General features: G+C 36.5%; 1 protein-coding gene across 2 annotated transcripts in view; it reads left to right on the forward strand.

Moving 5' to 3' along the window:
- The window catches only part of LOC143245254 (uncharacterized), a 57,581-nt gene that overhangs the window by 12,437 nt on the left and 17,905 nt on the right, over positions 1-27,239 (forward strand). For both annotated transcript variants that reach the window (XM_076491409.1, XM_076491410.1), the window contains exons 3-10: positions 11,153-11,301; positions 12,655-12,782; positions 13,198-13,423; positions 14,240-14,417; positions 21,026-21,103; positions 21,834-21,991; positions 24,695-24,861; positions 25,449-25,573. In XM_076491409.1, coding sequence (XP_076347524.1) covers positions 11,153-11,301; positions 12,655-12,782; positions 13,198-13,423; positions 14,240-14,417; positions 21,026-21,103; positions 21,834-21,991; positions 24,695-24,861; positions 25,449-25,573 — 1,209 coding nt within the window. The remainder of the gene's footprint in view (positions 1-11,152; positions 11,302-12,654; positions 12,783-13,197; positions 13,424-14,239; positions 14,418-21,025; positions 21,104-21,833; positions 21,992-24,694; positions 24,862-25,448; positions 25,574-27,239) is intronic.

A 27,239-nucleotide genomic window follows, 5' to 3' on the forward strand; every position in this document is an offset into this window, starting at 1 on the left:
GTTGTTAAGGGACTGCCAGTGAGTTTGTGGTTTCTGTACTGATCAGTTGTAAAGGACTGTCAGTGAGTGTGTGGTTTCTGTACTGATCAGTTGTTGAGGACTGTCAGTGAGTGTGTGGTTTCTGTACAGATTAGTTGTTAAGAGACTGTCAGTGTGTGGTTTCTGTACAGATTAGTTGTTAAGAGACTGTCAGTGAGTGTGTGGTTTCTGTATTGATCAGTTGTTGAGGGACTGTCAGTGAGTGTGTGGTTTCTGTACAGATCAGTTGTTACGAGACTGTCAGTGTGTGGTTTCTGTACAGATCAGTTGTTACGAGACTGTCAGTGTGTGGTTTCTGTACTGATCAGTTGTTAAGGGACTGCCAGTGATTGTGTGGTTTCTGTACTGATCAGTTGTTAAGGGACTGTCAGTGAGTGTGTGGTTTCTGTACTGATCAGTTGTGGTTTCTGAGACTGTCAGTGAGTGTGTGGTTTCTCTACTGATCAGTTGTTAAGGCACTGTCAGTGAGTGTGTGGTTTCTGCACTGATCAGTTGTTAAGGGACTGTCAGTGAGTTTGTGGTTTCTGTACTGATCAGTTGTTTTGAGACTGTCAGTGAGTGTGTGGTGTGGTTCTGTGCTGATCAGTTGTTACAGTGAGACTGTCAGTGTGTGGTTTCTGTACTGATCGGTTGTTAATGCACTGTCAGTGAGTGTGTGGTTTTTGTACTGATCCGTTATGAGACTGTCAGTGAGTGTGTGGTTTCTGTACTGATCAGTTGTTAAGGGACTGTCAGTGAGTGTGTGGATTCTGTACTGATCAGTTGTTGAGGGAGTGTCAGTGAGTGTGTGGATTCTGTACTGATCAGTTGTTAAGGGACTGCCAGTGAGTGTGTGGATTCTGTACTGATCAGTTGTTGAGGTACTGTCAGTGAGTGTGTGGTTTCTGTACTGATCAGTTGTTGAGGGAGTGTCAGTGAGTGTGTGGATTCTGTACTGATCAGTTGTTGAGGGAGTGTCAGTGAGTGTGTGGATTCTGTACTGATCAGTTGTTAAGGGACTGCCAGTGAGTGTGTGGTTTCTGTACTGATCAGTTGTTGAGGGACTGTCAGTGAGTGTGTGGATTCTGTACTGATCAGTTGTTATGAGACTGTGGGTGAGTGTGTGGATTCTGTACAGATAAGTTGTTATGAGACTCAGTGAGTTTGTGGTTTCTGTACAGATAAGTTGTTATGAGACTGAGTGAGTTGGTGGTTTCTGTACTGATCAGTTGTTAAGGGACTGTCAGTGAGTGTGTGGTTTCTCTACTGATCAGTTGTTGAGGGACTGTCAGTGAGTGTGTGGATTCTGTACTGATCAGTTGTTGAGGGACTGTCAGTGAGTGTGTGGTTTCTGTACAGATTAGTTGTTATGAGACTCAGTGAGTGTGTGGATTCTGTACTGATCAGTTGTTACGAGACTGTCAGTGTGTGGATTCTGTACTGATCTGTTATGAGACTGTCAGTGAGTGTGTGGATTCTGTACTGATCAGTTGTTGAGGTACTGTCAGTGAGTGTGTGGTTTCTGTACTGATCAGTTGTTGAGGGACTGCCAGTGAGTGTGTGGTTTCTGTACTGATCAGTTGTTAAGGGACTGCCAGTGAGTGTGTGGTTTCTGTACTGATCAGTTGTTAAGGGACTGTCAGTGAGTGTGTGGTTTCTCTACTGATCAGTTGTCAAGGCACTGTCAGTGAGTGTGTGGTTTCTGCACTGATCAGTTGTTATGAGACTGTCAGTGAGTGTGGCTTCTGCACTGATCATTTCTTATGAGACTGTCAGTGAGTGTGTGGATTCTGTACTGATCAGTTATGAGACTGTCAGTGAGTGTGTGGTTTCTGTACTGATCAGTTTTTAAGGGACTGTCAGTGAGTGTGTGGATTCTGTACTGATCAGTTGTTGAGGTACTGTCAGTGAGTGTGTGGTTTCTGTACTGATGAGTTGTTGAGGTACTGTCAGTGAGTGTGTGGTTTCTGTACTGATCAGTTGTTGAGGGACTGTCAGTGAGTGTGTGGATTCTCTACTGATCAGTTGTTGAGGGACTGTCAGTGAGTGTGTGGATTCTGTACTGATCAGTTGTTATGAGACTGTCGGTGAGTGTGTGGATTCTGTACAGATAAGTTGTTATGAGACTCAGTGAGTTTGTGGTTTCTGTACTGATCAGTTATGAGACTGCCAGTGATTGTGTGGTTTCTGTATTGATCAGTTATGAGATTGTCAGTGAGTGTGGGGTTTCTGTACTGATCAGTTATGAGACTGTCAGTGAGTGTGTGGTTTCTCTACTGATCCCCCTCGGTGTGGATTCCTGTACGTGGTGAGGGGACCTCCCAGGGAAGGTTCTGTTCTATCTGGTTACCTTCTCTGGGATCTAAACATCCACCCACGTGTTTGCCGTGTGTGGCGACCCGTGAAGGGGAGGAGAGGATCCTGGTGGTTGAGGGGTCCAACCCTAACACACCACTTTGGCCTCGAATTCCTGTAGACGGGCGGCCTTTGGGTGGCCCCCCTTGGGTCAATCGGCTGGTCCACTTGGGCTAGAGTCAACCAAGTACCAGTGTTGGAAGTTCTCAACGGGTGTTGTGGACATTGTGCCTGATGCTGGTGTTTGGGTATAGTGCTCACGAAACCCTGGCATTGCTGCATTGTCCTTGCGTGACTTTGTAGTGCGTCCCCTTGTAGGGCTCCATGGTGGGTGGGGTCAGTGGGTACCGAAATTTTTTCCTTTTCCTATGGATCCTCAAAAAATTTAAATAAAATTGTAAAAAAACAGTCAATGGGTAGCGACCACGTCTTGAATACTCAGAACAGCAATCTTCAACATCAGTAACACACGCACCTCATTTTCTTATATTACATTCTCTTCGGAAAACCTTTAGGGCAAATGTTCCCTTTTTTTATTCAAAAGGGACTAGAGGGACTTGCTGGCTCTCCAAAATCAGTAATGAAACTTCGATCTGGTGACATATTAGTTGAAACATCCACATCCCAACACAGTGAACTCCTGTTGAAATCAAAGGCAATTGGGGATATACCTATTGAGGTTACACCCCATGCTACCTTGAATTCTTCACGAGGAGTTATTGTTGAAAGGATTTGAAGAACGTTCCCGAGTCAGAGATTCTCGCTGGTCTCTCCACTCAAGGAGTTTCTGCAGTGAGGCATCTCCACTCGCAAAGATGGAATTACATTGCCAACAAATACCCTCGTTTTAACATTTACTTCACCACGTGCACCTGCCACCATCAAGGCAGGTTATCTCATTTGCAGGGTTCGCCATACATACCAAACCCTCTTCGATGTTTCCAATGTCAGAGATTCGGCCACTCAAAGACATCTTGTCGTGGTTCCCTGACATGTTCTCATTGTGGAGGCAAGGACCACGATGCCTATGACTGTGACATGAACCCACATTGCGTAAACTGCAATGGTTCTCACCCTCATACTTTCATTCTTGCCCAAAATGGTTGGAGGAAAAAGAGGTGCAGCATTTGAAAACGACACATAACATTAGTTATCCTGAGGCTCGGAAATTGCTATCCACAACTCCTTCTCGGACATATGCTGCTGCACTTCATTCCACAACTACAGTGGGAGTGCAGACAGATCTCTCTGTGCCTCCAAAAGAATCGTTTTCAAAACAAATGAAAAGCCTTTTGACCTCCGTGGTTAAAAGGTTGATGAATCAACTACCACACCTATCTCTGTCCCTCCCATACCTTCCAACACACCTCAAGATCCACGTCCTTCAGTTTCAAATACAGGCATTTCTTCTGATACATCTTTTTCTCCCACCACAAGAGACAAAACAATTATTCGTTCGGCGTCCTCAGTCACTAGATTCCCCTTCCAATAACAAAACCTGCCCACCCGACACAGAGCAGGATCCATGGAGGTTGATAGACCTCCTCCAACTAAAGACAGTAAAGAAAAAAGACGTGGTCGTAAACCGAAGGGTTCTCCAGCCACTTCACCTACCCATCGTTAAAAATGGCCACCTTGATACAATGGAACTGTCGAGGTTTACGTTCTAATCTGGATGATATCAAAACGCTGATTGCTTCCTACCATCCTGTTTGTCTTTTTTTACAAGAAACATTTCTCAAAACTACTGATACTGTCTCCATTCGGCAGTTTTCTCTGTACAGAAATGACAGGTTGTGTGATGGTCGAGTACATGGAGGGGTGGCACTGTTGGTTGATCAACACGTGCCCACCCTGTCTTTGTCACTTAACACACCCTTGGAGGCTGTAGCCATCCGTGTTTCCTTGGGTCATACCATCACTGTTTGTTCTCTGTACCTGTCCCCTGGAAAGACATATGATCAATCAGATCTGGATGCTCTCGTTGAACAATTGCCATCTCCATTTCTAATCCTAGGGGATTTTAATGGACATCATCCCCTCTGGGAAGTGCTATTATTGATGGGAGGGGCGATCTGTAGAGCGGATGCTCTCTGATCACAATTTTCTCTTTTCAATACTGGTTCTTCCACTTACTTTCATGCACCTAGTCAGTCCTTTACTGCTATTGATCTCTCAGTTTGCTCCCCTTTATTATTCTCCCATTTTTCATGGAGGGTTGACAGTAATCCACTAGGCAGTGATCATTTTCCAATCCTTATAAGAGAGACTGGCGTGGTCGATGCCACCCTACCCGCGTGCCCGGTGGAAGCTGGATCAGGCAGACTGGTTCACTTTCACTGCTCTCGCAGAACTTGATCCTGCCATCGTAAATCAGCCATCAATAGACGACTGTGTAGCAGCGGTAACTGACTGTATTATACATGCAGCTGCTCAGTGTATTCCTAAAACCTCGACACGTTTTCCACGATATCTTTGTCCATGGTGGAATCCTGCTTGCCACTTAGTATGGAAGGCTCAAAAGCGGGCCTGGGATACTTTTCGTAGATATCCCACACTTTCAAACCGGGTTGCTTTCCAACGGGCCCGTGCACATGCTAGGTGGGTAAGACGTCACAGCCAGAAGGAATCTTGGATTAAGTTCACAACCAGTATATCTTCTACCACCAGTTCCAAGATCATATGGGACAGGATTGAAGGTTAATGGACACTACAATTCTATCCCCTCTCGATCTTACTCTCTGATGGTCAGGAGGTGACTGATGTTCGGAACATCGCTAACACTCTAGGTGAAAGCTTTTGCCGGGTATCTAGCACTTCTGCTTGTTCCTCCACCCTCCTGTCCATCAAGACTCGGGTGGAGCAATCAGCTCTTTCCTTTCGAACTGACTGTTTCTTTGACTATAATTGTCCCTTTACCCTGGTGGAACTAAAAATGGCCCTTCATCGGTCTGCCAGTACGTCTGTTGGACCTGATGATATTCATTATGACATGCTGCACCATCTATCTCCTGCTTCTCTTGATGTCTTGATTGTTTTCAACCGGATCTGGCAGGAGAATGTTTTTCCTGATGCTTGGCGCCAGGCTATTATTTTACCTTTCTCTAAGCCAGGGAAAGATCCCAAGATTCCTTCAAACTACCGTCCAATTGCTTTGACGAGCTGTCTCTGTAAGACATTAGAAAGGATGGTTAATGCTCGTCTTGTTTGGTTCCTTGAATCAAACAACCTCCTCTCGCCCACCCAGTGTGGGTTCCGTCGACAGCACTCCACCACAGACCACCTAATTAGTCTTGAAACATCTATCAGAGAAGCCTTTCTCAACCGCCAACATCTTGTATCAATATTCTTTGACATAGAGAAGGCTTACGACACAACATGGAGGTATGGCGTTTTCTGAGACCTCCATACATATGGGTTACGTGGCCATCTACCCATGTTTATTAAAAATTTTTAATGGACAGGAGATTCCAAGTTCGTGTGGGTTCGACACTTTCCGTTCTTTTGTACAGGAACTTGGAGTCCCTCAAGGCTGTGTATTGAGTGTTACACTCTTCAGTATAAAGATAAATGCCATCACTGAACAACTCCCTCTCACTGTTGCGAATGGGCTGTATGTCGATGACTTTCACATCTCATGTCAGTCGTCAAACATGAGATATATTGGCGGCAACTACAAACCGCCCTCAATTGTGTATGGAAGTGGACTATGGCGAACGGCTTTAATTTTTCTCTCTCAAAACTGTATGCATGCACTTTTGCCGTCGGCGGGGTATTCACCCTGATCCTGAACTTCATCTCGGTGGAGTTTTGCTGCCAGTTGTCCCGGAGACCAAGTTCTTGGGGCTTATCTTTGATCGTAAACTGACCTTTATACCACACTTAAAGCAGCTTGGGTCAAATGCACAAGAGCACTGAACATCCTCCGTGTTCTCTCTTCTACCAGTTGGGGGCAGATCGCTGTTCAATGTTAAAGGTATATCGTGCTCTTATTAGATCGAAACTCGATTATGGATCAATGGTCTATGGCTCTGCCAGACCTCGCCTTAAAGATGCTGGACCCCGTTCATCACCAAGGACTTCGACTCTGCACTGGGGCTTTCCGTACCTCTCCAGTTCAAAGTATATACATTGAATCTCATGAACCTTCTCTACACCTTCGCTGTTTGCAACTATCTTTACAATATACTTGAAACTTCATTCCTTACCAAAGCATCCCACCTGGAAATGTGTTTTCCTTCCTCGGTGGGCAGTACTTTTTCAGAACAGACGATCTGTCATTGCTCCGTTTGGCCTTCGCATCCGGAAGCAATTGGATGAATTGGGTCTGTCCTTGGATAACATTGCATGTTCCACAGGTCGGCCCATCCCACCATGGCTTATTACAGCCCCCAAATGTGACCTTTCTTTCAGTCACCTAAAAAGGCAGATACTCTAGATTGGAAGTACCGTCTTTTATTCAATGAATATCTTTCAAACAATCATTCAGTTCCTATTTATACAGATGGTTCCAAATCAGGTAATTCAGTGGGCTCTGCTATGGTTTGCTATGGGTCAGTAGTTGCACGCAGAATCCCTTCTACAGCTTCTGTGTTCACTGCTGAACTGTATGCCATATCTCTTGCCCTGGATCATATTGCAGCTGAGCAGTACTCCAACTGCACTATTTATACTGATTCGCTTAGTTCTATACTTGCCTTGGAATCGCTACACGTTAGCTCACATCCTATTCTCGCTGATATTCGTAACCGACTGGCCCGTTTCTCATTAGCAGCTACTTCAATCCAGTTTTTCTGGATACCAGGCCATGTTGGTATTCGCGGAACGAGCTTGCAGACATGGCAGCTAAATATGTCTGCTTCAGCACCATCACTCCTATGCCTATTCCGTGCATGGACTATGGTGTTATCTTCAAGGGTCGGCTCCGTGCCAGCTGGCAGTCCAATTGGAGTGAGCAACGTGACAACAAACTTTTTCAAATCAAACCCAAAATTGGACTTTGGCCATCTAGCTTCCGTAAGGTTCGGAAGGAGGAAGTTGTTCTCACTAGGCTACGCATTGGTCACAGTTTTTTAACTCATCATTTTCTTTTATCTGGAACTGATGCACCAATGTGTAATTTGTGTAACACTCAAATCACTATCAGCCACGTTTTACTTTCTTGCCATCGTTACAATTCTCAACGACGGCAATATTTTAAACATATTTTTTCCCAGGGTCAATCTGTAACATTGGACAGAGTTATTGGTGATGGTGACTCTGTCCACCTTGATAATGTTTTTAATTTTTTAATGGCCATTAACCTTTTTAATCTCATTTAAGTGTTGCATGTTTATTCATTACACCTTTTTAATTGTGGTTCCTTTTTTACAGTTTTAATCTCTGTCATTCAATTTTACATTGGACAATGGCCAGAACATTAAATAACTCGACACCAGGACTGGAAAGGCCAACTTCAGGTGACTAACGCTCCTGTTTGAACTACTCGTTAGTCATCCTGGGGAGTTGTTATTATACTTTTACTGCATATCATTTCACACTTTTACTAATTAACTTTTTAGTACTGGCCATATTGACTCATAACCCGGAATCAGGACTGGAAAGACCAACTTCAGGTGACTGACGGTGGTTTTTATACTTACCTGTTAGTCTTCCTGGCGGGTTACGATCATTACCATTCTGCTACAGGTAGTTCTTTACAACTTTGTTGACTGGATGTCAACATTGGTTTTTACGCCATTTTCTGTCTTAATTGCCGTTTTGCTTTTATCTTCAATTACTTCTACAAATTTTACTCCATTTACTTGACTTTATCCTTTTACTGGACATTTGGCTACTCATTATTACGATTTTATGGGTGTCTTTTAAAACTTTTACTTTCTTTTACATTTTGATAATAGCTGCTATGACACATAACCCAGAACCAGGACTGGAAAGGCCAACTTCAGGTGATTGACGGTGGTTCTAGAACTTACCTGTTAATCTTCCTGGCGGGTTATGATCATTACCTTTTTGCTAGAGTAAATACCTTACAACTTCTTATACTTTGCCTTTTATCTTAACATTGTAGACTAGGTGTCAACATTGGTTTTATACTTTTTTGTTTTACCTTCAGTTCCATTTATGTCTATTACTACATTTATTTATTTATTTTTATTTTATTTTTTTATTTTTTTACATTTTAACCGAATGTCTGGCGCAGATAGCCTCGCTGCTTTGTGCCATAAAACACTAAATCAATCAATCAACTCTACTGATCAGTTGTTAAGGCACTGTCAGTGAGTGTGTGGTTTCTGCACTGATTAGTTGTTAAGGGACTGTCAGTGAGTTTGTGGTTTCTGTACTGATCAGTTGTTAAGGGACTGTCAGTGAGTGTGTGGTTTCTGTACAGATCGGTTGTTAATGCACTGTCAGTGAGTGTGTGGTTTCTGTACTGATCAGTTGTTGAGGGAGTGTCAGTGAGTGTGTGGATTCTGTACTGATCAGTTGTTAAGGGACTGCAAGTGAGTGTGTGGTTTCTGTTCTGATCAGTTGTTAAGGGACTGCCAGTGAGTGTGTGGTTTCTGTACTGATCAGTTGTTATGAGACTGTCGGTGAGTATGTGGATTCTGTACAGATAAGTTGTTATGAGACTCGGTGAGTTTGTGGTTTCTGTACTGATCAGTTGTTAAGGGACTGTCAGTGAGTGTGTGGTTTCTGTACTGATCAGTTGTTGAGGGACTGTCAGTGAGTGTGTGGTTTCTGTACAGATTAGTTGTTAAGAGACTGTCAGTGAGTGTGTGGATTCTGTACTGATCAGTTGTTATGAGACTGTCAGTGAGTGTGTGGTTTCTCTACTGATCAGTTGTCAAGGCACTGTCAGTGAGTGTGTGGTTTCTGCACTGATCATTTGTTTAGAGACTGTCAGTGAGTGTGTGGTTTCTGTATTGATCAGTTGTTGAGGGACTGTCAGTGAGTGTGTGGATTCTGTACTGATCAGTTGTTATGAGACTGTCAGTGAGTGTGGTTTCTGCACTGATCATTTCTTATGAGACTGTCAGTGAGTGTGTGGTTTCTGTACTGATCAGTTTTTAAGGGACTGTCAGTGAGTGTGTGGTTTCTGCACTGATCATTTGTTTAGAGACTGTCAGTGAGTGTTTGGTTTCTGTACTGATCAGTTGTTGAGGGACTGTCAGTGAGTGTGTGGATTCTGTACTGATCAGTTGTTGAGGGACTGTCAGTGAGTGTGTGGTTTCTGTACTGATCAGTTGTTGAGGTACTGTCAGTGAGTGTGTGGTTTCTGTACTGATCAGTTGTTGAGGGACTGTCAGTGAGTGTGTGGTTTCTGTACAGATTAGTTGTTAAGAGACTGTCAGTGTGTGGTTTCTGTACAGATTAGTTGTTAAGAGACTGTCAGTGAGTGTGTGGTTTCTGTATTGATCAGTTGTTGAGGGACTGTCAGTGAGTGTGTGGATTCTGTACTGATCAGTTGTTAAGGCACTGTCAGTGAGTGTGTGGTTTCTCTACTGATCAGTTGTTAAGGCACTGTCAGTGAGTGTGTGGTTTCTGCACTGATCATTTGTTTAGAGACTGTCAGTGAGTGTGTGGTTTCTGTATTGATCAGTTGTTGAGGGACTGTCAGTGAGTGTGTGGATTCTGTACTGATCAGTTGTTGAGGGACTGTCAGTGAGTGTGTGGATTCTGTACTGATCAGTTGTTATGAGACTGTCAGTGAGTGTGGATTCTGTACTGATCAGTTGTTATGGGACTGTCAGTGATTGTGTGGTTTCTGTACTGATCAGTTATGAGACTGTCAGTGAGTGTGTGGATTCTGTACTGATCAGTTGTTAAGGGACCAGAAATACCCTTGTAATTAAATATATGTAGCAACAAATACTTTGATATTTGGTATATGTACATTTTAGTGGCATGGACAACTTAAAGGTGTAATTTCTCTTAACTAAAAAGCAACTGCAAGGAGGAATATTTTTAAGTCATCTGTATATAAAAAAACAAGCATTGACCTTAAACACTGGTCACTTGATCCTCTACGTGTAAATCAAACTGACCCTCCCTCATCCTTCAGCTCAATCTGCTAAATGAAATTACAGTTCCTTTACTTAACTAATTTCCAAATCAGGACTACATTTTTAAACAGTTTAAGATCTTTTGTCAGAATTGTTCTGTCACAGTGGAGCTTAGGTACATTCATGTGCCTTTTTACAGCTTCTAGTGCACTGAGTCTCCAGAGAAGTGTGCCATTACTAATTTATAAAAGACTTCTTTTGATGGCTTTCTGTAATGTTTGGTTTTGTAATGCATGTACAAATATTTGTTGATGAATTGTTGTACTAATGTTTTACAAATTTAGCCAATAGGTGGCATTGTTGAGAAGTATTTAAATTAATATAAACAAGTAGAACTGAGAATTTTCTGGGATGTAAATTTGGTTACATTTTGTTGGGTTTAGGAATTTCTAAACAGTTGAAACACCAGTTATTTATATTTCTCCAATAAATAAATGTTTTAGGTGATTTTTTTTAGGCTTGAAGGAATCTAGTTGAAATCCTGATATGTCATCGGAACATAACCAGTTGTGATATAACAATAATAAAATAGTAATTTGTAATAAACATCTGTACAACGTTTGACATAACTGGTATAACCAGTGCTATATAACTCATTTTTGTGTTAATTTCCTAATGTGAAATTTAGTGCACAAAAATTGTTTTATAATTTTCAGAGAAAACATCCCGTCTGATAATAAATAAAGTAATAACCAGTGGCTTTTCTCTTCTAGCACGCTCCAAGTGGCTCACTGAAGCAGGAAAACGAATCCACGAACAGTCAGTCTCTCTCTCAGTTTCTTCGTCAGCTTCTCACTCCACAATGCAATAAGACAGTATCAGTAAAGGACAAAGATTACGTGCCCACTGTTGTTCGTACAATGTATGTTTGAGGCACATATCTAAAAGTTTACTAATTTCAGATTATCATACACGTGTTATACGGGTATACTTGATTTTAGTGTAAGATAAAGGGTATGTTCTTGTGTAACTTTTGAAGTTGTTTAGTTTTTAGGTGCAATTTATTATTATAGTTCCAAACCAGATATATTATATCTGAACTCTCATATTAGTTGATTATGAAAATGTTTTAAAAGTGGTGGGTTTTTTTGTTGTGTACGTAAAGCACGCAAGCTGGTATATTTTTTTTAACAGTATTTATGTGACATTTACATAAGTGGCAACAAGTTTCTGATGAAAGGATAATGTAAATAAGTCTTGATTCCTTTTTATTATAAAAGTACTGTTGCAAGTGTTTCGTGTATATTTAAGGATGTTCCTTTTACTGTGTGGGAATAATTATGTATTTTGAAATTGGTAATTTATTTTGATCAAGAATATAATATTTCTTCTGTATTCAGGCTATGTTAATTTTATAAAAAAAAATTTATCTTAGAATATTTTCCACAATGTTTTTATTTGTTACTTTATATAATTTAGATTAATAATAACTTATTGCCAGTTTGGTACATGAAAGGTGAATTACAAATGGAAAACTCTGTTTTTATATACATAAATTTTAAAAGAAATTTAAAGATACAGTATTCTGGTGGATTTCATAATGTTTGGAATAAATAAGTATAAATTACAAAGTCTAAAATGTAATGGTTGTAAGTAATATTCAGGTATTAATATATCAGATAACACTGTACAACATGAATTAACTTAATAATACCAAAAATTAATAAGTAACTAAACAAAATTGTTGTATTTCTTATAAACTTTATTATTTTAGATTGAGTTGATGTAAAACCCAGGTGTTTGTAGATATTACAATTAGTGCAAATTTTGAATTAAGTAGTTGAGCAACCTGTGAGTTAGTGTAGGAATAAACTTGTACTAATGAGTGTGTGTTTTGTAAAGCTTAGAATTGGTTACGTTTTATATCATGAATTGCTAGTATATATTTCAATTTAGAAAATGACTTCATGAGCCATGCACCTACTTTATAACATTAAACCATATTTTATATATTTCTGAAAAAATGAATTTAATGTTTTAAATGTTTCTGTGATTCTTATGCTCACAAATTATTCTTTACTGTTGTTTCTCTCTCTCAATGAATGTTTAAAATATATTGTTTTTAATGCAGAACAAGTAAGACAAATACAATAACTTGTGTAACAAAGTTTGTAACATATTTACTAGTTAAAAGTGTTAAGTTAGGAGAAGATTGGTTAAGTGTTACTGCAGTTACCAAATTGTGAAAGTGTGGTATAATTATAACTTTTCACAGTAATAGTGCGAGAAGTAGAGGAGAACCACCACCTCCAGCCTTCAAAATTAGACATGGTGTCAAAGAAGATGGTGCATTGAAAGGGGTTGAGACACTTGAAAACACAAGTCATACAGAAGAAGCCACAGGCAAGTTTTAACTTGGATTCTGTTGGAAGTTTTCGTAACTGATATCTTCTGTTTGAACATTGTGATAGTTATTACAGTATTATATTAACATTTGTAAAAAGTGTGTGTTGGTGTTTGTTTATAACCAAGTAGAATTTATTATATAGCAGTAACACTGGATTAGATGTAGCAAAACAGTCAAGAATGAGATAATGTTCTTAGCTTCAAGTAACTTGTGTACAGAGCTTAATAATCTGATGCATGTGTGTATTCAAACATTTTTCAAATAATCAGCTTGTTACATAAGAACATTTACATTTTATTTTAATAAGTTTTTCTCTTTTTTTTTTTTGTCACCAGCTCTCCAATTTCAAATATTTGTTCTTGTGAGTGAAAGTTTACCCAGAATACTAACTGGTCAGTTTTATTATTTCAGGGTCATGTGCTCCTTCATCTAAACTGCTGGATTCATTGTCATCAACTACTGCTAGGGACGTCTCAATTAGGAATTTAAATGTGACTGACAGTGAAGTGAGACTCGAAGACAGTGGCCAGATTGATGAATTAAATGTGTCTCTGCAGGGAGAAGCTGCTTCCCAGTCAAGAGATGTGTCATCTAAAGTTCAGGAAAACTTGCATTCAAAACCAGATTATTGTGGAATGTGTGTCTTACTCTGCTATGTAGTTTAACTAGAACTAATACATGTTTCAGAAAAAATTTAATATCATACTAGATAACTATAAGGTTTGTTAATATAGCTAAAATTATTGTATAATTTCATGATGACGAGAAACCCACTTGAAACAAAAATGTCTCAGGATGGCTGGTATGGGTATTTACACTTTTACTAATAAAACAGAGAACAATGTTAATATTCATACTAGCCATCCTGAGGTATATTGCATTATTTATGAAACTAGTTACAAATTTTACATAATTATCTTTTGAGGATTGTTATTTATTTTTTTTTAGGTACAAAATTTCAGGAAAGTTATAAAAGTTAATGTTATAGAAGAATTGCAAAAGAAATGTGTATTTATGTATTTCAGATATTTACAAACACTGTGCTTTATGATCTCTCCACTAAACAGCTCTACATTTTTTCTGTACCATTAATGTATGCTATACAGGTGAACTTTTCTTATAGTTAAAATTCTAATAACTGTCTATTTCTAAGGCATAAACTTGTCCTGGAATATTTTCTTCATTTAACTGTGATTTTAGTTATTTTATGACTATAGTAATCTAAGTTACCTTTCAGTGTTACAAATGATAGAAATGTTTTAATACTTCTGAGTTTTTCGAATATGTTTCCATATGTTCTTGAAAACAACCAAATTAAGATAACTTTAGGTTATTGTTAGAATATATGCAATATTTTTTAAACATCAAAGTTGTCCTTGTTTTCAGAAATTCTGTTTGTAGTGTCAAAGGCAGTGAATCTTTTTTGACTTGTTTAACATAACTCTATTGTTAGTTCTGAACCCCTTTCTGATGTCCACTTTCGGGGTGTTCCTGGCACACAAGAGACCATGTCTGCAAGCCAGGTCCATGGAAAAAATACTTCCAAGAATAAACCTAAAACTCTTGACCTATCAAAACAATATCAAGCTCCAACATTAGATTCCAGTTTTTCTCATGAGCAGAAAAACTCAGTAAGTGTAAAAGTCTGTGTGTTTCTATTTGGTTAATTAGTATGTAGCAGTTTTAGTTTTTTAACTTTGTAAGTATGTAACAAGCTTAGTTTATCAATTTTTAAGTATCTAATAATATGGTGTTTTAACTTAAGCCTTGAAGTTGGTAAGTGTGTAACAATTTTATTTTTTCAACGTGGTAAGTATGTAAGAAGTTTAGTTTTTCAACTTGGTAAGTATGTAACAATTTTACTTTTTGAATGTTTTAAGTATGTAACAATTAGTTTTTCAATGTGGTAAGTATGTAACAATTTTATTTTTTCAACTTAGCACCCCTTGGTGTGGATTCCTGTGCGTGGTGAGGGGACCTCCCAGGAAGGTTGTGTTCTTTCAGTTTACCTCCTCTGGGATCTAAACATCCACCCACGTGTTTGCAGTGCGTGGCGACCCATGAAGGGGAGGAGAGGATCCTGGTGGTTGAGGGGGCCAACCCTAACACACCACTTTGGCCTTGAATTCCTGTAGACGGGCAGCCTTTGGGTGGCCCTTCCTTGGATCAGTCGGCTGGTCCACTTGGGCTAGAGTCAACAAAGTACCAGTATTGGAAGTTCTCAATGGGTGTTGTGGACATTGTGCCTGATGCTGGTGTTTGGGTATAGTGTTCACGAAACCCTGGCGTTGCTGCATTGTCCTTGCATGACATTGTAGTGCGACCCCTCATAGGGCTCCATGGTGGGTAGGGTCAGTGGGTACCGAAATTTTCCTTTTTCCTATGGATCCTCCTTCAAAACATTTAAATAAAATGGTGAAAAAACAGTCAATAGGTAAACGACCACGTCTTGAAGATTCTGAACAGCAATCTTCAACATCTGTAACACATGTACGTCATTTTCTTATATTACATTCTCTTTCAGAAAAATCTTTATGGCAAATGCCCCTCTTTTTTATTCAGAAGGGACTAGAGGGATTTGCTGGCTCTCCAAAGTCCGTAAAGAAGCTTCGATCTGGAGACATATTAGTTGAAACATCCACAACCCAACACAGTGAACTCCTCTTGAATTCAAAGGCAATTGGGGATATACCTATTGAGGTTACCCCTCATGCTACCTTGAATTCATCACGAGGAGTTATTGTTGAGAGGGATTTGAAGAACGTCCCAGAGTCAGAGATTCTCGCTGGTCTGTTCGCTCAAGGAGTTTCTGCAGTGAGTTTCACCCGATACTCTGGGTGAAAGCTTTTGCCGGGTATCTGGCACTTCTGCTTGTTCCTCTACCTTCTTGGCCGTCAAGACTCGGGCAGAGCGTTCACCTCTTTCCTTTCGAACTGACTGTCTTTTTGACTATAATTGTCCCTTTACACTGGTGGAACTGAAAATGGCCCTTCATTGGTCTGGCAGTACATCTGTTGGACCTGATGATGTACACTATGACATGCTGCACTATCTCTCTCCTGCTTCTCTTGATATTCTTCTAATTGTTTTTAACCAGATCTGGCAGGAGAATGTTTTTCCTGATGCCTGGCACCAGGCTATTATCTTACCTTTCTCTAAACCTGGGAAAGATCCCAAGATTCCTTCACACTACTGTCTAATTTCTTTGATGAGCTATCTCTGTAAGACCTTAGAGAGGATAGTTAATGCTCTTCTTGTTTGGTTCCTTGAATCAAACCACCTCCTCTCGCCCACCCAGTGTGGGTTCCGATGACAGCATTCCACCACAGACCACCTAATTCGACTTGAAACATCAATCAGAGAAGCCTTTCTCAAACAACAACATCTTGTTTCAATATTCTTTGACATTGAGAAGGCTTATGTCACAACATGGAGGTATGGCATTTTATGAGATCTCCATATATATGGGTTACGTGGCCATTTACCCATGTTTATTAAAAATTGTTAATGGACAGGAGATTCCAAGTTTGTGTGGGTTTCGACACTTTCCCGTTCTTTTGTACAGGAACTTGGAGTCCCTCAGGGCTGTGTTTTGAGTGTCACACTTTTCAGTATAAAGATAAATGCCATCACTGAACAACTCCCTCTCACTGTTGCAAACGGGCTCTATGTTGACGACTTTCACATCTCATGTCAGTCGTCGATCATGAGATATATTGGCGGCAGCTACAAACTGCCCTCGTGTACTGAACTGTCTTTACTGTATTCTTGAAACTTCGCTCCTTACCAAAGCATCCCAGTGGGTATGTGCTTTCCTTCCTCAGTGGGCCTTACTTTTCAAAACAGATGATCTGCTATTGCTCCTTTTGGCCTTCGCATCCAGGCAATTGGATGAATTGGGTCTTCCTGGTGGGTTATGATCATTACCATTCTGCTGCAGGAAGTCCTTTACAACTTTGTAGACTGGATGTCATCATTGGTTTTACACTATTTTATGTTTTAATTGCTGTTTTGTTTTTACTTTTGTTTCCTTTTATGAATTTTACTACATTTACTTTACTTTTATCTTTCTACTGGACATTTGGCTAATTATTATTACGATTTTGCTACACGTCTTTTAGAACTTTTCTTATTTTACCTTTTGATAATGGCTGTTATGACAACATAACCTGGAACCAGGACTGGAAAGGCCAACTTCAGGTGACTGACGGTGGTTCTCGTACTTACCTGTTAGTCTTCCTGGCGGGTTATGATCATTACCATTATGCTAGAGAGAGTCCTTTACAACTTCTCTTACTCTGCTTTCTCTCTTAACATTGTAAACTAGGTGTCAACATTGGTTTTATGCTTTTTCTGTTTTTCAATGCTGTTTTGTTTTACCTTCATTTTCCTACATTTAATTTATTTTTACTTTTTTACTGGACGTTTAGCACAGATAGCCTAGCTGCTTTGTGCCATAAAACACTAAATCAATCAATCAATCAACTTGGCAAGTATGTAACAATTTTTGTGTTTTATCTTTGTAAGTATGTTACAATTTTAGTTTTTAACTTGGTAAGTATACCAATTTAACTTTTAAACTTAGTAAGTAGGTAAATATCTTATTCAGTGAAGTAAGTATGTAACAATTTTAGTTTTTCAAAGTGGTAAGTACGTAACAGTTTTAGTTTTTCAAAGTGGTAAGTACGTAACAGTTTTAGTTTTTCAAAGTGGTAAGTACGTAACAGTTTTAGTTTTTCAAAGTGGTAAGTACGTAACAGTTTTAGTTTTTCAAAGTGGTAAGTACGTAACAGTTTTAGTTTTTCAAAGTGGTAAGTACGTAACAGTTTTAGTTTTTCAAAGTGGTAAGTACGTAACAGTTTTAGTTTTTCAAAGTGGTAAGTACGTAACAGTTTTAGTTTTTCAAAGTGGTAAGTACGTAACAGTTTTAGTTTTTCAAAGTGGTAAGTACGTAACAGTTTTAGTTTTCAAAGTGGTAAGAGTGCGTAACAGTTTTAGTTTTCAAAGTGGTAAGCACGTAACAGTTTTAGTTTTTCAAAGTGGTAAGTACGTAACAGTTTTAGTTTTTCAAAGTGGTAAGTACGTAACAGTTTTAGTTTTTCAACGTGGTAAGTATGTAACAGTTTTAGTTTTTCAACGTGGTAAGTACGTAACAGTTTTAGTTTTTCAACGTGGTAAGTACGTAACAGTTTTAGTTTTTCAACGTGGTAAGTACTAACAATTTTAGTTTTCCAACGTGGTAAGTACTAACAATTTTAGTTTTCCAACGTGGTAAGTACTAACAATTTTAGTTTTCCAACGTGGTAAGTACGTAACAGTTTTAGTTTTTCAACGTGGTAAGTATGTAACAGTTTTAGTTTTTCAACATGGTAAGTACGTAACAGTTTTAATTTTTCAACGTGGTAAGTACGTAACAGTTTTAGTTTTTCAACGTGGTACATACGTAACAGTTTTAGATTTTCATTGTGGTAGGCATGTAACAATTTTAGTTTTTTCAACTTGGTAAGCATGCAATAAGTTTAGTTTTTCATCTTGGTAAGCATGTATGTTTAAAGGAATAGTTTCTCACATAAATCTCCAGTTGAGACACCTTTGCAGCGAGTTATAATTGACAGTATCAGTTTGCAGTTAGTGTTTTTCCTTGTTCTAATCCTTGTACCTAAAAGCTTTGTGTTTTTTTTACCTGCACGTGTTTGTAGGGTGTACTGTGAAAATGATGGAGTTTAAAGTAGAAAACTATGGTACTGATTACTAATTACAACACATTCCATCTTATTAACCAAAATTATATGCAGGGTCAAAACCAGGTTTATTTCTTTTTTTTGTGGCAATGTTTTACCAGTTTAGTTCTGTGGAGAAACAACAATAAATAAAATTTTGTAGAGCATTCGTAGGGTTACCAATCATTCACCCAAAAAATGTTCAATAACAATTAATAAATATCTGTAGCTGTGTGACATTATCCTGGTGGTGTTTATGAAAAACATTGAAACAAAATTGGAACTAAATTGAATATTGCTCATGCATATTTCTCACTTTAATTTATAAAAATAAAAACGTTAAAAAATATACAATATTTGTTTGAGAAGACTGTATGTCAGAGCCTGGATTTTGTTTTGTTTGGGATATTTTCATACCTCTTATTTGACTGGCATGGCCAGCTGGCAGTCCACTTGGAGTGAGCAACACGACAATAAGCTTTTCAAATAAAACCCTATATTGGGCTTTGGCCATCTAACTTCCGTAAGGTTCGGAAGGAGGAAGTTATTTTAACTAGACTACACATTGGTCACAGTTTTTTAACTCATCGTTTTCTTTTATCTGGAACTGATGCACCAGTGTGTAGTTTGTGTAACACTCAGGTCACGATAAGCCACATTTTACTTTCCTGCCATCGTTACAACTCTCAACGATGGCACTGTTATAAACATGTTCTGTCCCAGGATTTGTATGTAACATTGGACAGTGTTATTGGTGATGGTGACACTGTCCACCTTGATAACGTTTTTAGTTTTTTAATGGCCATTAATCTTTTTAACCTCATTTAAGTGTTTGGTATTTATTCATTACACCTTTTTAATTGTGGTTCCCTTTTCAGAGTCTCTATCTCTCTAGTCCAGTTTGACATTGGACATATGGCCAGAACCTTAAATAACTTGACACCAGGACTGGAAAGGCCAACTTCAGGTGACTAATGCTGCTGTTTGAACTATCCGTTTGAACTACCCGTTAGTCGTCCTGGCGAGTTGCTATTACACTTTTGCTGCATGTCTTTTAACAATTTTCTTACTTTACCTTTTGGTACTGTCCATAATGACACATAACCCAGAACCAGGACTGGAAAGACCAACTTCAGGTGACTGGCAGTGGTTCTTGTACTTACCTGTTAGTCTTCCTGGTGGGTTATGATCATTACCTTTCTGCTACAGGAAATCCTTTACAATTTTGTAGACAGGATGTCAACATTGGTTTTATGTCATTTTATGTTTTAATTGCTGTTTTGTTTATACCTTTGTGTCCTTTTACAAATTTTACTACATTTACTTTACTTTTACCTTTCTACTGGACATTTGGCTAATTATTATTACGATTTTGCTATATGTCTTTTAACACTTTTCTTATTTTGCCTTTTGATAATGGCTGTTATGACAACATAATCCGGAACCAGGACTGGAAAGGCCAACTTCAGGTGACTGACGGTGGTTCTTAGAATCTGAAGAACATGGTTTCGAATCCCCATCACACAATATATGCCCACTTTTTCATCTGTGGGAGCATGATAATGTGATGGTATATCCCACTGTTTGTTAGTAGAGTAGCCCAATAGGTATTATGGTGGGTGGTGTCGACTAATTGTCTTCCATCTATTTTTACGCTGCTAGACAGCTAGGGCAAGTAGTCATGTGTAACTTTGTACAAAATTTAACAACAAGCGAACCCTCTGACTTGTTTGAGAGTAAGTTTATTTTTAGACTTGAAAAGATAAAATATAGAAATAAATTGATACATACACTTGTTTTAAAATGTTAACTGTTAATGTGATGTAATGTTTTTTAGCTGAGAGCTTTACCAATTGTCATCTTTTTACAAATTGAGACATATCTTTTCCCCATTGAACATGTTTAACCGTATAACTTGATGCCCTAAGCAATACATTGTACAAGTTCCAAAGTACTCTACTTGAATTATGTTGGTGGTTTTTGATGTAAGCTGAAGTACTTCTGATCTAAATTCAAAATTATCCTAGAAAGGAAATATTTTAAATGTTTAGAAATGTCTTTCTGAGGTAATCATACTTATATTATACTATGTATGTATCTTAGTTGCTCAGGTTTTAAATAATTGTAGCATAATTAATAGTGAGTTGTAAATGTTTCTACAAGTATTACAAATTTAAGGTTTTAGATTAACAAAAGTTATTTGAGTTTCAGAATTTGAATGAGTTAATCATGTGTTTAGGAACTTCAGAGCTACCAATGTTGACTTTTAACCCTAAAAATTTTAGTTTAATACCCATAGTGGGCATAGCACAGATAGCTCAATTTGTAGTTTTGCCATAAAAAAACAAACTTTAGAAGTGTGTTTCTGAAAGCCAGAAAACCAATTTAAAAGATAGTAATAAACTAAACAAAACTAAGTTTAGCTTTAAGAGTGAAAATTATGTAATGGTTTTTAATAAAATATTAATTAATATAGATTTTTTTTCAGCTACAATACAGACAGTACTTTTGTTTTTTAGAGAAACAGTGGCTCTCTAGTGGTGAACGGCCATAGATATCAAATATTAAATGTTTTAGGAAAAGGAGGTTCCAGTAAGGTAAGCTTTTTATTTGTTTATTGGTAATTGTATCTGTAATATTAATCATATAAATGTTATTCTGCTTTTATCTAATTTGTTGAATCAATATAGTATGTAGTATTAATGGTTCGTGAACCAAAGGTATTGAATAATATATGTGTATTAAAAAAAACGTTTTAAAACGTGACACAGCATTAACATTTTTGTAAATTATGTAATAATTTGTTGGTACAATTTTAAGATGAATAAGAGTTTTTTTGGACCTTTTTGACATATTTTTGTTAAGCAGTTTGAATCATTTTTCTGTGTTAACAGTTGTATATTGGTCTTACAATAACCATAGCCATATTTTAACTTTAACTGCAGTGTTTGCAAACTGTTGTGTTAACAGTATAAAATTTTGTGTAACTTTATTATGAGTGGGCAATTCAAAATAACTACTAAATATTTTTTTATAACTCCACTGGCTAATTTGCATTTGTTTGATTTTCAAACTAAGAAATTAATTATAAGATTTTAAAATAAACTCTGTTTCATTTGCAAATTTCTAGATGTTACAAGTAGTAACTGTAGTTGGATGCTTTTTTTTTTATAAACAGACTAACTTTCCTGACACGTTGGTTTTGTTGAGTTTTTTTCTCTTTAATTATGTTTCAAACTTTCTCTGGTTTCATTAGAAGCTAATATGCTATACTGTTTTTTTTTTTTTAATTATTTATATTGTGTTCTTTCTCTCTTGCATGCATAGGTTTACCAAGTGATGGATCAAGATCAGAAGTGTACTTTAGCGATCAAGGTTGTTAGTTTTGAGAAAGCTGATGTTTCTGCTGTTGAAGGATATAAGAATGAAGTCAGAGTTTTACGCAGTCTTCAAGGAAGCAGTCGGGTTATTAAACTTTATGACTTGTAAGACTTTTGTCTTCACATTATTAATTTCAGTCATCAAAATGTTAATATTAATTGTCAAGTTTTATGACTTAAAAGTTAAGTGCTTTTTTTTAACTAAATTCAAGTGTCCTCCTTGAAATGTTATATTTTTTAGACAGTGTTGTATTGCAATGTTTTGTCACGTTAAGTTGTTATTGTTTCTGAGAAGAGAATGATACAACTCGTGGGAATTATTATTCACATTTCTTATATTTAGTTTGGTAACTTTAGCCTTGTTTGTAAGGTTGAAGTAGTGATTTGAAAAGGAACAGTTCGACCTATCTGTGTGAGAGTAAATTTATGAACTTGATCCCTACGAATTAGCAAATGTCTCCATATACTTTACCTCCAGCATATTTCTGTAACTTTATCATTAGATTTATGTCTTCTATAAAGTTGGTTTCTACCTATCACAATTTGAGGTTGGATCATGTTCCTGTTGTAGATAGGACAACAGTAATAAGACTGAAATAAATTTGTTTTTAAGATAAAAAACACTTGTTTTCTTACTTTCTAACTTTCACACTCTATTAGTTAGAATACTAAAGGGTTAATTATACAGTTTTGAATGAATGTTTACGAAATCCTGTAAGAAGAGAGTAAAATATGAGTTTTATGAGATATCATTGTTCAACATTTTTATATAAGACATAATTTGGGTTATATTTCTAGTGCTTCATTTGAACCACACTCAAAGCATGGCCTAATGCCAGTAATTTCAATATGCACTTGCTTTCTGCCCAATGGGTATGTTAAAATGATATTTATTAACAGCTTTAACCCTTTAATTATTACCAAGTTATTATTGCACTCAAACATGTATAGGTGTTAATCTTACCAAGCTAGTATCACACTCAACCATATTTGGATGTTAATCTTACAAAGTTAGTATCACACTCAAACATATAGAGGTGTTGATCTTACCAGGTTAGTATCACACTCAAACATATTAAACTCTTAGTGATTCGAAATACTAACTAGAGATGTAGGTTGTCATTTTTTTAGAAATAATATGGGAAGTTAAATTTAAAAGAATGCTATTTATTTATTTTTATTATGTAGACAAAGTCCTAGCCACAAAACCATTAGTGTATGTGAAATATTTCAGTGAGTACAGGTAATAGACATTATTTTAGTTAACCCTAACTTCTGTGTTCAGTACACATGAGAATGTGTCAAGCAGCATGAGATTTGACATACTGGGTACTGAATATGCACTGAAAAATACTCCATATGCAAGGGTAGCACAAGAACTTTCACTGTCTTTCATAACTTCCCAGTAGATCCGTGTGATGTTAAATATTATATTATTTATGACAAATGTAAGGTCAAAGTTTTATTCAAATAACATAATGTGTATATTACATTGTACAGAGGATTGTCTATTGTATTCCATTTCTAACTGGATTTCCATGAGAACAGGCTTAGCTGAATTTTTAATGGCTTTTCTTGCATAGTTAGAAAGTTAGAAAAATTGTGAAAGTTATGTAACATTGTTTCCTTTTTACATGCCATTATTTAGTGTTTTTGGGTGATTGTTTAATTAAGAAGAAATTATTTAATGCAGTAGTGTAACTGATATAAAAAAAAAACTAGGGTTAAGTTTCATTGACAGTAAACAGCAAAACAAATTAGACCCAAGTAAGTATTTTATTCCTTGTTTTGCATGAGTATTATTTATTATTATTATTATTATTATTATTAAAATTTAAGATATAAAAATTTAAAACTTATAGGTTAGATAAAGTAATGCGAGTAATAATATTATTAATATTTTATAAGATATGCTTGCGAGTAGTTTAAGCATTATGTAATCCAATACCATAATGTGACATGCATCTTCCTTGTGATTTGCACTTTACATGGTACAAATAACAGGTGGACGCAGTTTGAAAGAGGAATGAAACCTTAAAAATCAAGTATAAATAGATGTATGCTGTTACAGTCTTTAAGTTACATAGGATGAACAGTTGTTATCTCTGTTACAATTTGCAGTCATTGCAGAATGAAGTTAGGGGAAATTTAAAATCTTTTATGTTGGATATGAGGTTGATCAAGTGAATTGAACTTGTATTGAGTTAGGGTAAAGAATATAACAGATGAAATATAATATTTTTTAAAAAAAAAAGATACAAAAAATTAAGTATTTATTTAAGAGGTTTTAGGGGTTATTCAAATGATATTTGAAAATTTTCAGAGGAAGAAAAATATTTTTAATCTTATCATGAAAATTACTTTGCACTTAAAGTGAGACAACATAAAACATAAATTGTAAATAAAGTTTTTCATTTAACATTAATGTGCTCTTTTCCACTTCCAGATAGTAAACGTGTAGTGTAGATTGTAAATAAAGATTTTCATCGACACTGGAGAGCTTTTGTATTTTCTGTTTTTTTAAGTTTATTAAATTCTGCCTTTGGGACCCTTGAAAATTTCGCTGGAATTCTGGAATAAAAAGGTTGAAAGTCCAGAACCCTTCACTGTGGGGCCTCAGTGAGAATCCTGATCATATAAACGTTATATGGTTAATCTGAGAATTGTGAAAAGAGGGACAACAAATTCTATAATTTTGATATTTTATCTGTTTGAAAGTTTTGGGTCATAAGTAACAAGTAGCACAAAGATTAAGAACCAAAGTGGAGTATGTCTGAAATGAGAGTATGAAATAAATGTATTTTTCAGTGAATACCAGCCTGATCAAAACAGACTTCTGATGGTTCTTGAAAAAGGTGACTCTGATTTGAACACAGTGATTCGATCTATCAGAAGTTCAGAACCCCTGGATCCAATCACGGTGAAATTCTACTGGGTAGAAATGCTGAAAGCAGTTGCTGAAATTCATAAGGCTGGTAAGTTAACGTGGAACATTTGTACATATTGTTTTGGTCAATGTTTGAAATAAGGAAAACAAAATGGAATAAAAATAATTTGATGTTCTGTTTAATTATTATAACATGAATAATTTTAAAAGACCTATTCACTATATTTTTATGAAAGTTAATACAGTTATTAATATCTTTTGTCATGGAGTGTAATATACTCGACGTGTCACATTTTTTCGTTAATAATTTAAAATTATAATAATTAATCTTTCCACTTGTAAGTTACTTATGTATGCTGTTGTAAATTCAAAGTGAAATAAATACTAAATTGTTTTATTATTAATGAATAAATGTGTGACAAATTATCACCATTCTTTTAAAATGACACCACTTGTGTTTTACTGTTTGAGAAACAAGTGTTGTTGTTATTTAATAATGAAGACTAACAGATAAATATCTTCTGCACCTTTTTGTTTGTCAGAAATATAATGTTTGGCTAGTGTACATTGTCAGGGTCACTTTCTGTTAATTTTGTTTTAAAAGCTGAAATGTCCAAAGAAGGATATACAAAAGGAAGTTTCATTCTCCTTGATTTACGTTTTGTTTTGTTACAGATATTATCCACTCTGATCTCAAGCCAGCTAATTTCCTCTTGGTTGGAGGAAGATTGAAGCTAATTGACTTTGGAATATCTAATGCCATTGAGACTGACATGACTAGTGTTTTCAGAGATACTCAGGTAAATTTACTCTGTTGGAATTACTAATGCACTCATAAAGTTTTGAGATTCTCACCATTATGAAAGTTGTTTTATTGTTTGAACGTACTTAATGAATTTTATATTTTGGTCTGTAGCCTGAGAAAATTGTTCATTGTGTTCAGGCTAATGTGATGATGTTTCTTTTAGAGCCATGCTTTGATTTGATGCTTTTAATTTGTTAACGTGAATCGTAATCAATGTTTCGTGGATGTTCTTTTGAACTGAGAATCTTGAAGTTTAATGATATATTTTTTCAAGGGCATTGTGTTTTTTTTAATCATATTAAAAATACATGTGCTATTGAAATAAATGCAATTAATGTCTTCAAAGCAGTTTAACATGTTAAAAGTGCTGGTGGGCTAAGCATAATCCGTACTAGAGAATGGATCTGTGAATCAATCATCTATATCCCATTCCTACAAAAAATAAACATTGAGATTTGTACGTTGGTGCTGTAGGTGCATTATAAGGGTGATAGTCAAATCCTAATTTTTAGTCATAATAAGAGTAATCTAAGAGTTGACATTATATGCTGTTGACCAATCGTCTTCTTACTAGTCTATTCAATTCAAAATCAGGGATGGCAAGCACAGATGACACTTTGAAAACAAAGTGCTAATCTTTTCTTACTTTTGATTGACATGAAAGATGTCTTCAAGCACACATGACACTGAAAACAAAGTGCTAATGTTTTCTTGCTTTTGATTGACATAAAAGATGCCTTCAAGCACACATGACACTTTGAAAACAAAGTGCTAATGTTTTCTTGCTTTTGATTGACATGAAATATGTCTTCAAGCACACATGACACTTTGAAAACAAAGTGCTAATGTTTTCTTGCTTTTGATTGGCATGAAAACAAAGTGCTAATTATGTCTTCAAGCACACATGACATTTTGAAAACAAAGTGCTAATCTTTTCTTACTTTTGATTGAAATGAAAGATATCTTCAAGCACACATGATTTCCAAAGAAATGTTAATGTTATTCAACTGATGAAAAATGTCTTAATCAAAGTTTACTTTCTCTGAAATTTTACTGTTGTAATTGCTATTGAAACTGACATGACATTTAAGAGACTTGGTTTAATAACATGTTAAAACTGACTTGAATAAATGCCCTTATTTTCATATTTATTTTATGCATTCACTGTTTATTCGTCTTCTTTCTACACCTGAAGTATTTACTTTTTTATTGCTATTATCTACAAACCTACATGATAGTCTGTCAGGGTTACGTCAGATTGAGGTGTTTAAATTAGATTTTGACGTTTAAGCCATTCATATTTACTGCTGAGCCACCAAGTGACACCTATAATTGAAAAACAGGTAACAGGACTGATTGTTTAATGGACAAAGTTTGACTTAAGTCTCTTTAGGAGACTTCTCTAGCACATTTGAACATTTTCTATTTGCTTAGCCTTTTAAAATTCTGCACATGTAGGATATATATATTTTTTTTTTAGGTTTTATCTATATAGTTGAATAATCAAAAAATTAAAAAACCACACTGATACTGTAGAATTCTACTATAATTTATTAAGCTTACTAAGTTTTTTTATATTTTATAAAATATGAAACTTTGAGCAGACTAAAGATACAACTTACCTCCTTTATAAATTGGATTGAAATAATCTGGAAGCCTTT

This window comes from Tachypleus tridentatus, chromosome 2 (assembly GCF_004210375.1).
Source record: "Tachypleus tridentatus isolate NWPU-2018 chromosome 2, ASM421037v1, whole genome shotgun sequence".
Taxonomy (NCBI): Eukaryota; Metazoa; Arthropoda; class Merostomata; order Xiphosura; family Limulidae; genus Tachypleus; species Tachypleus tridentatus.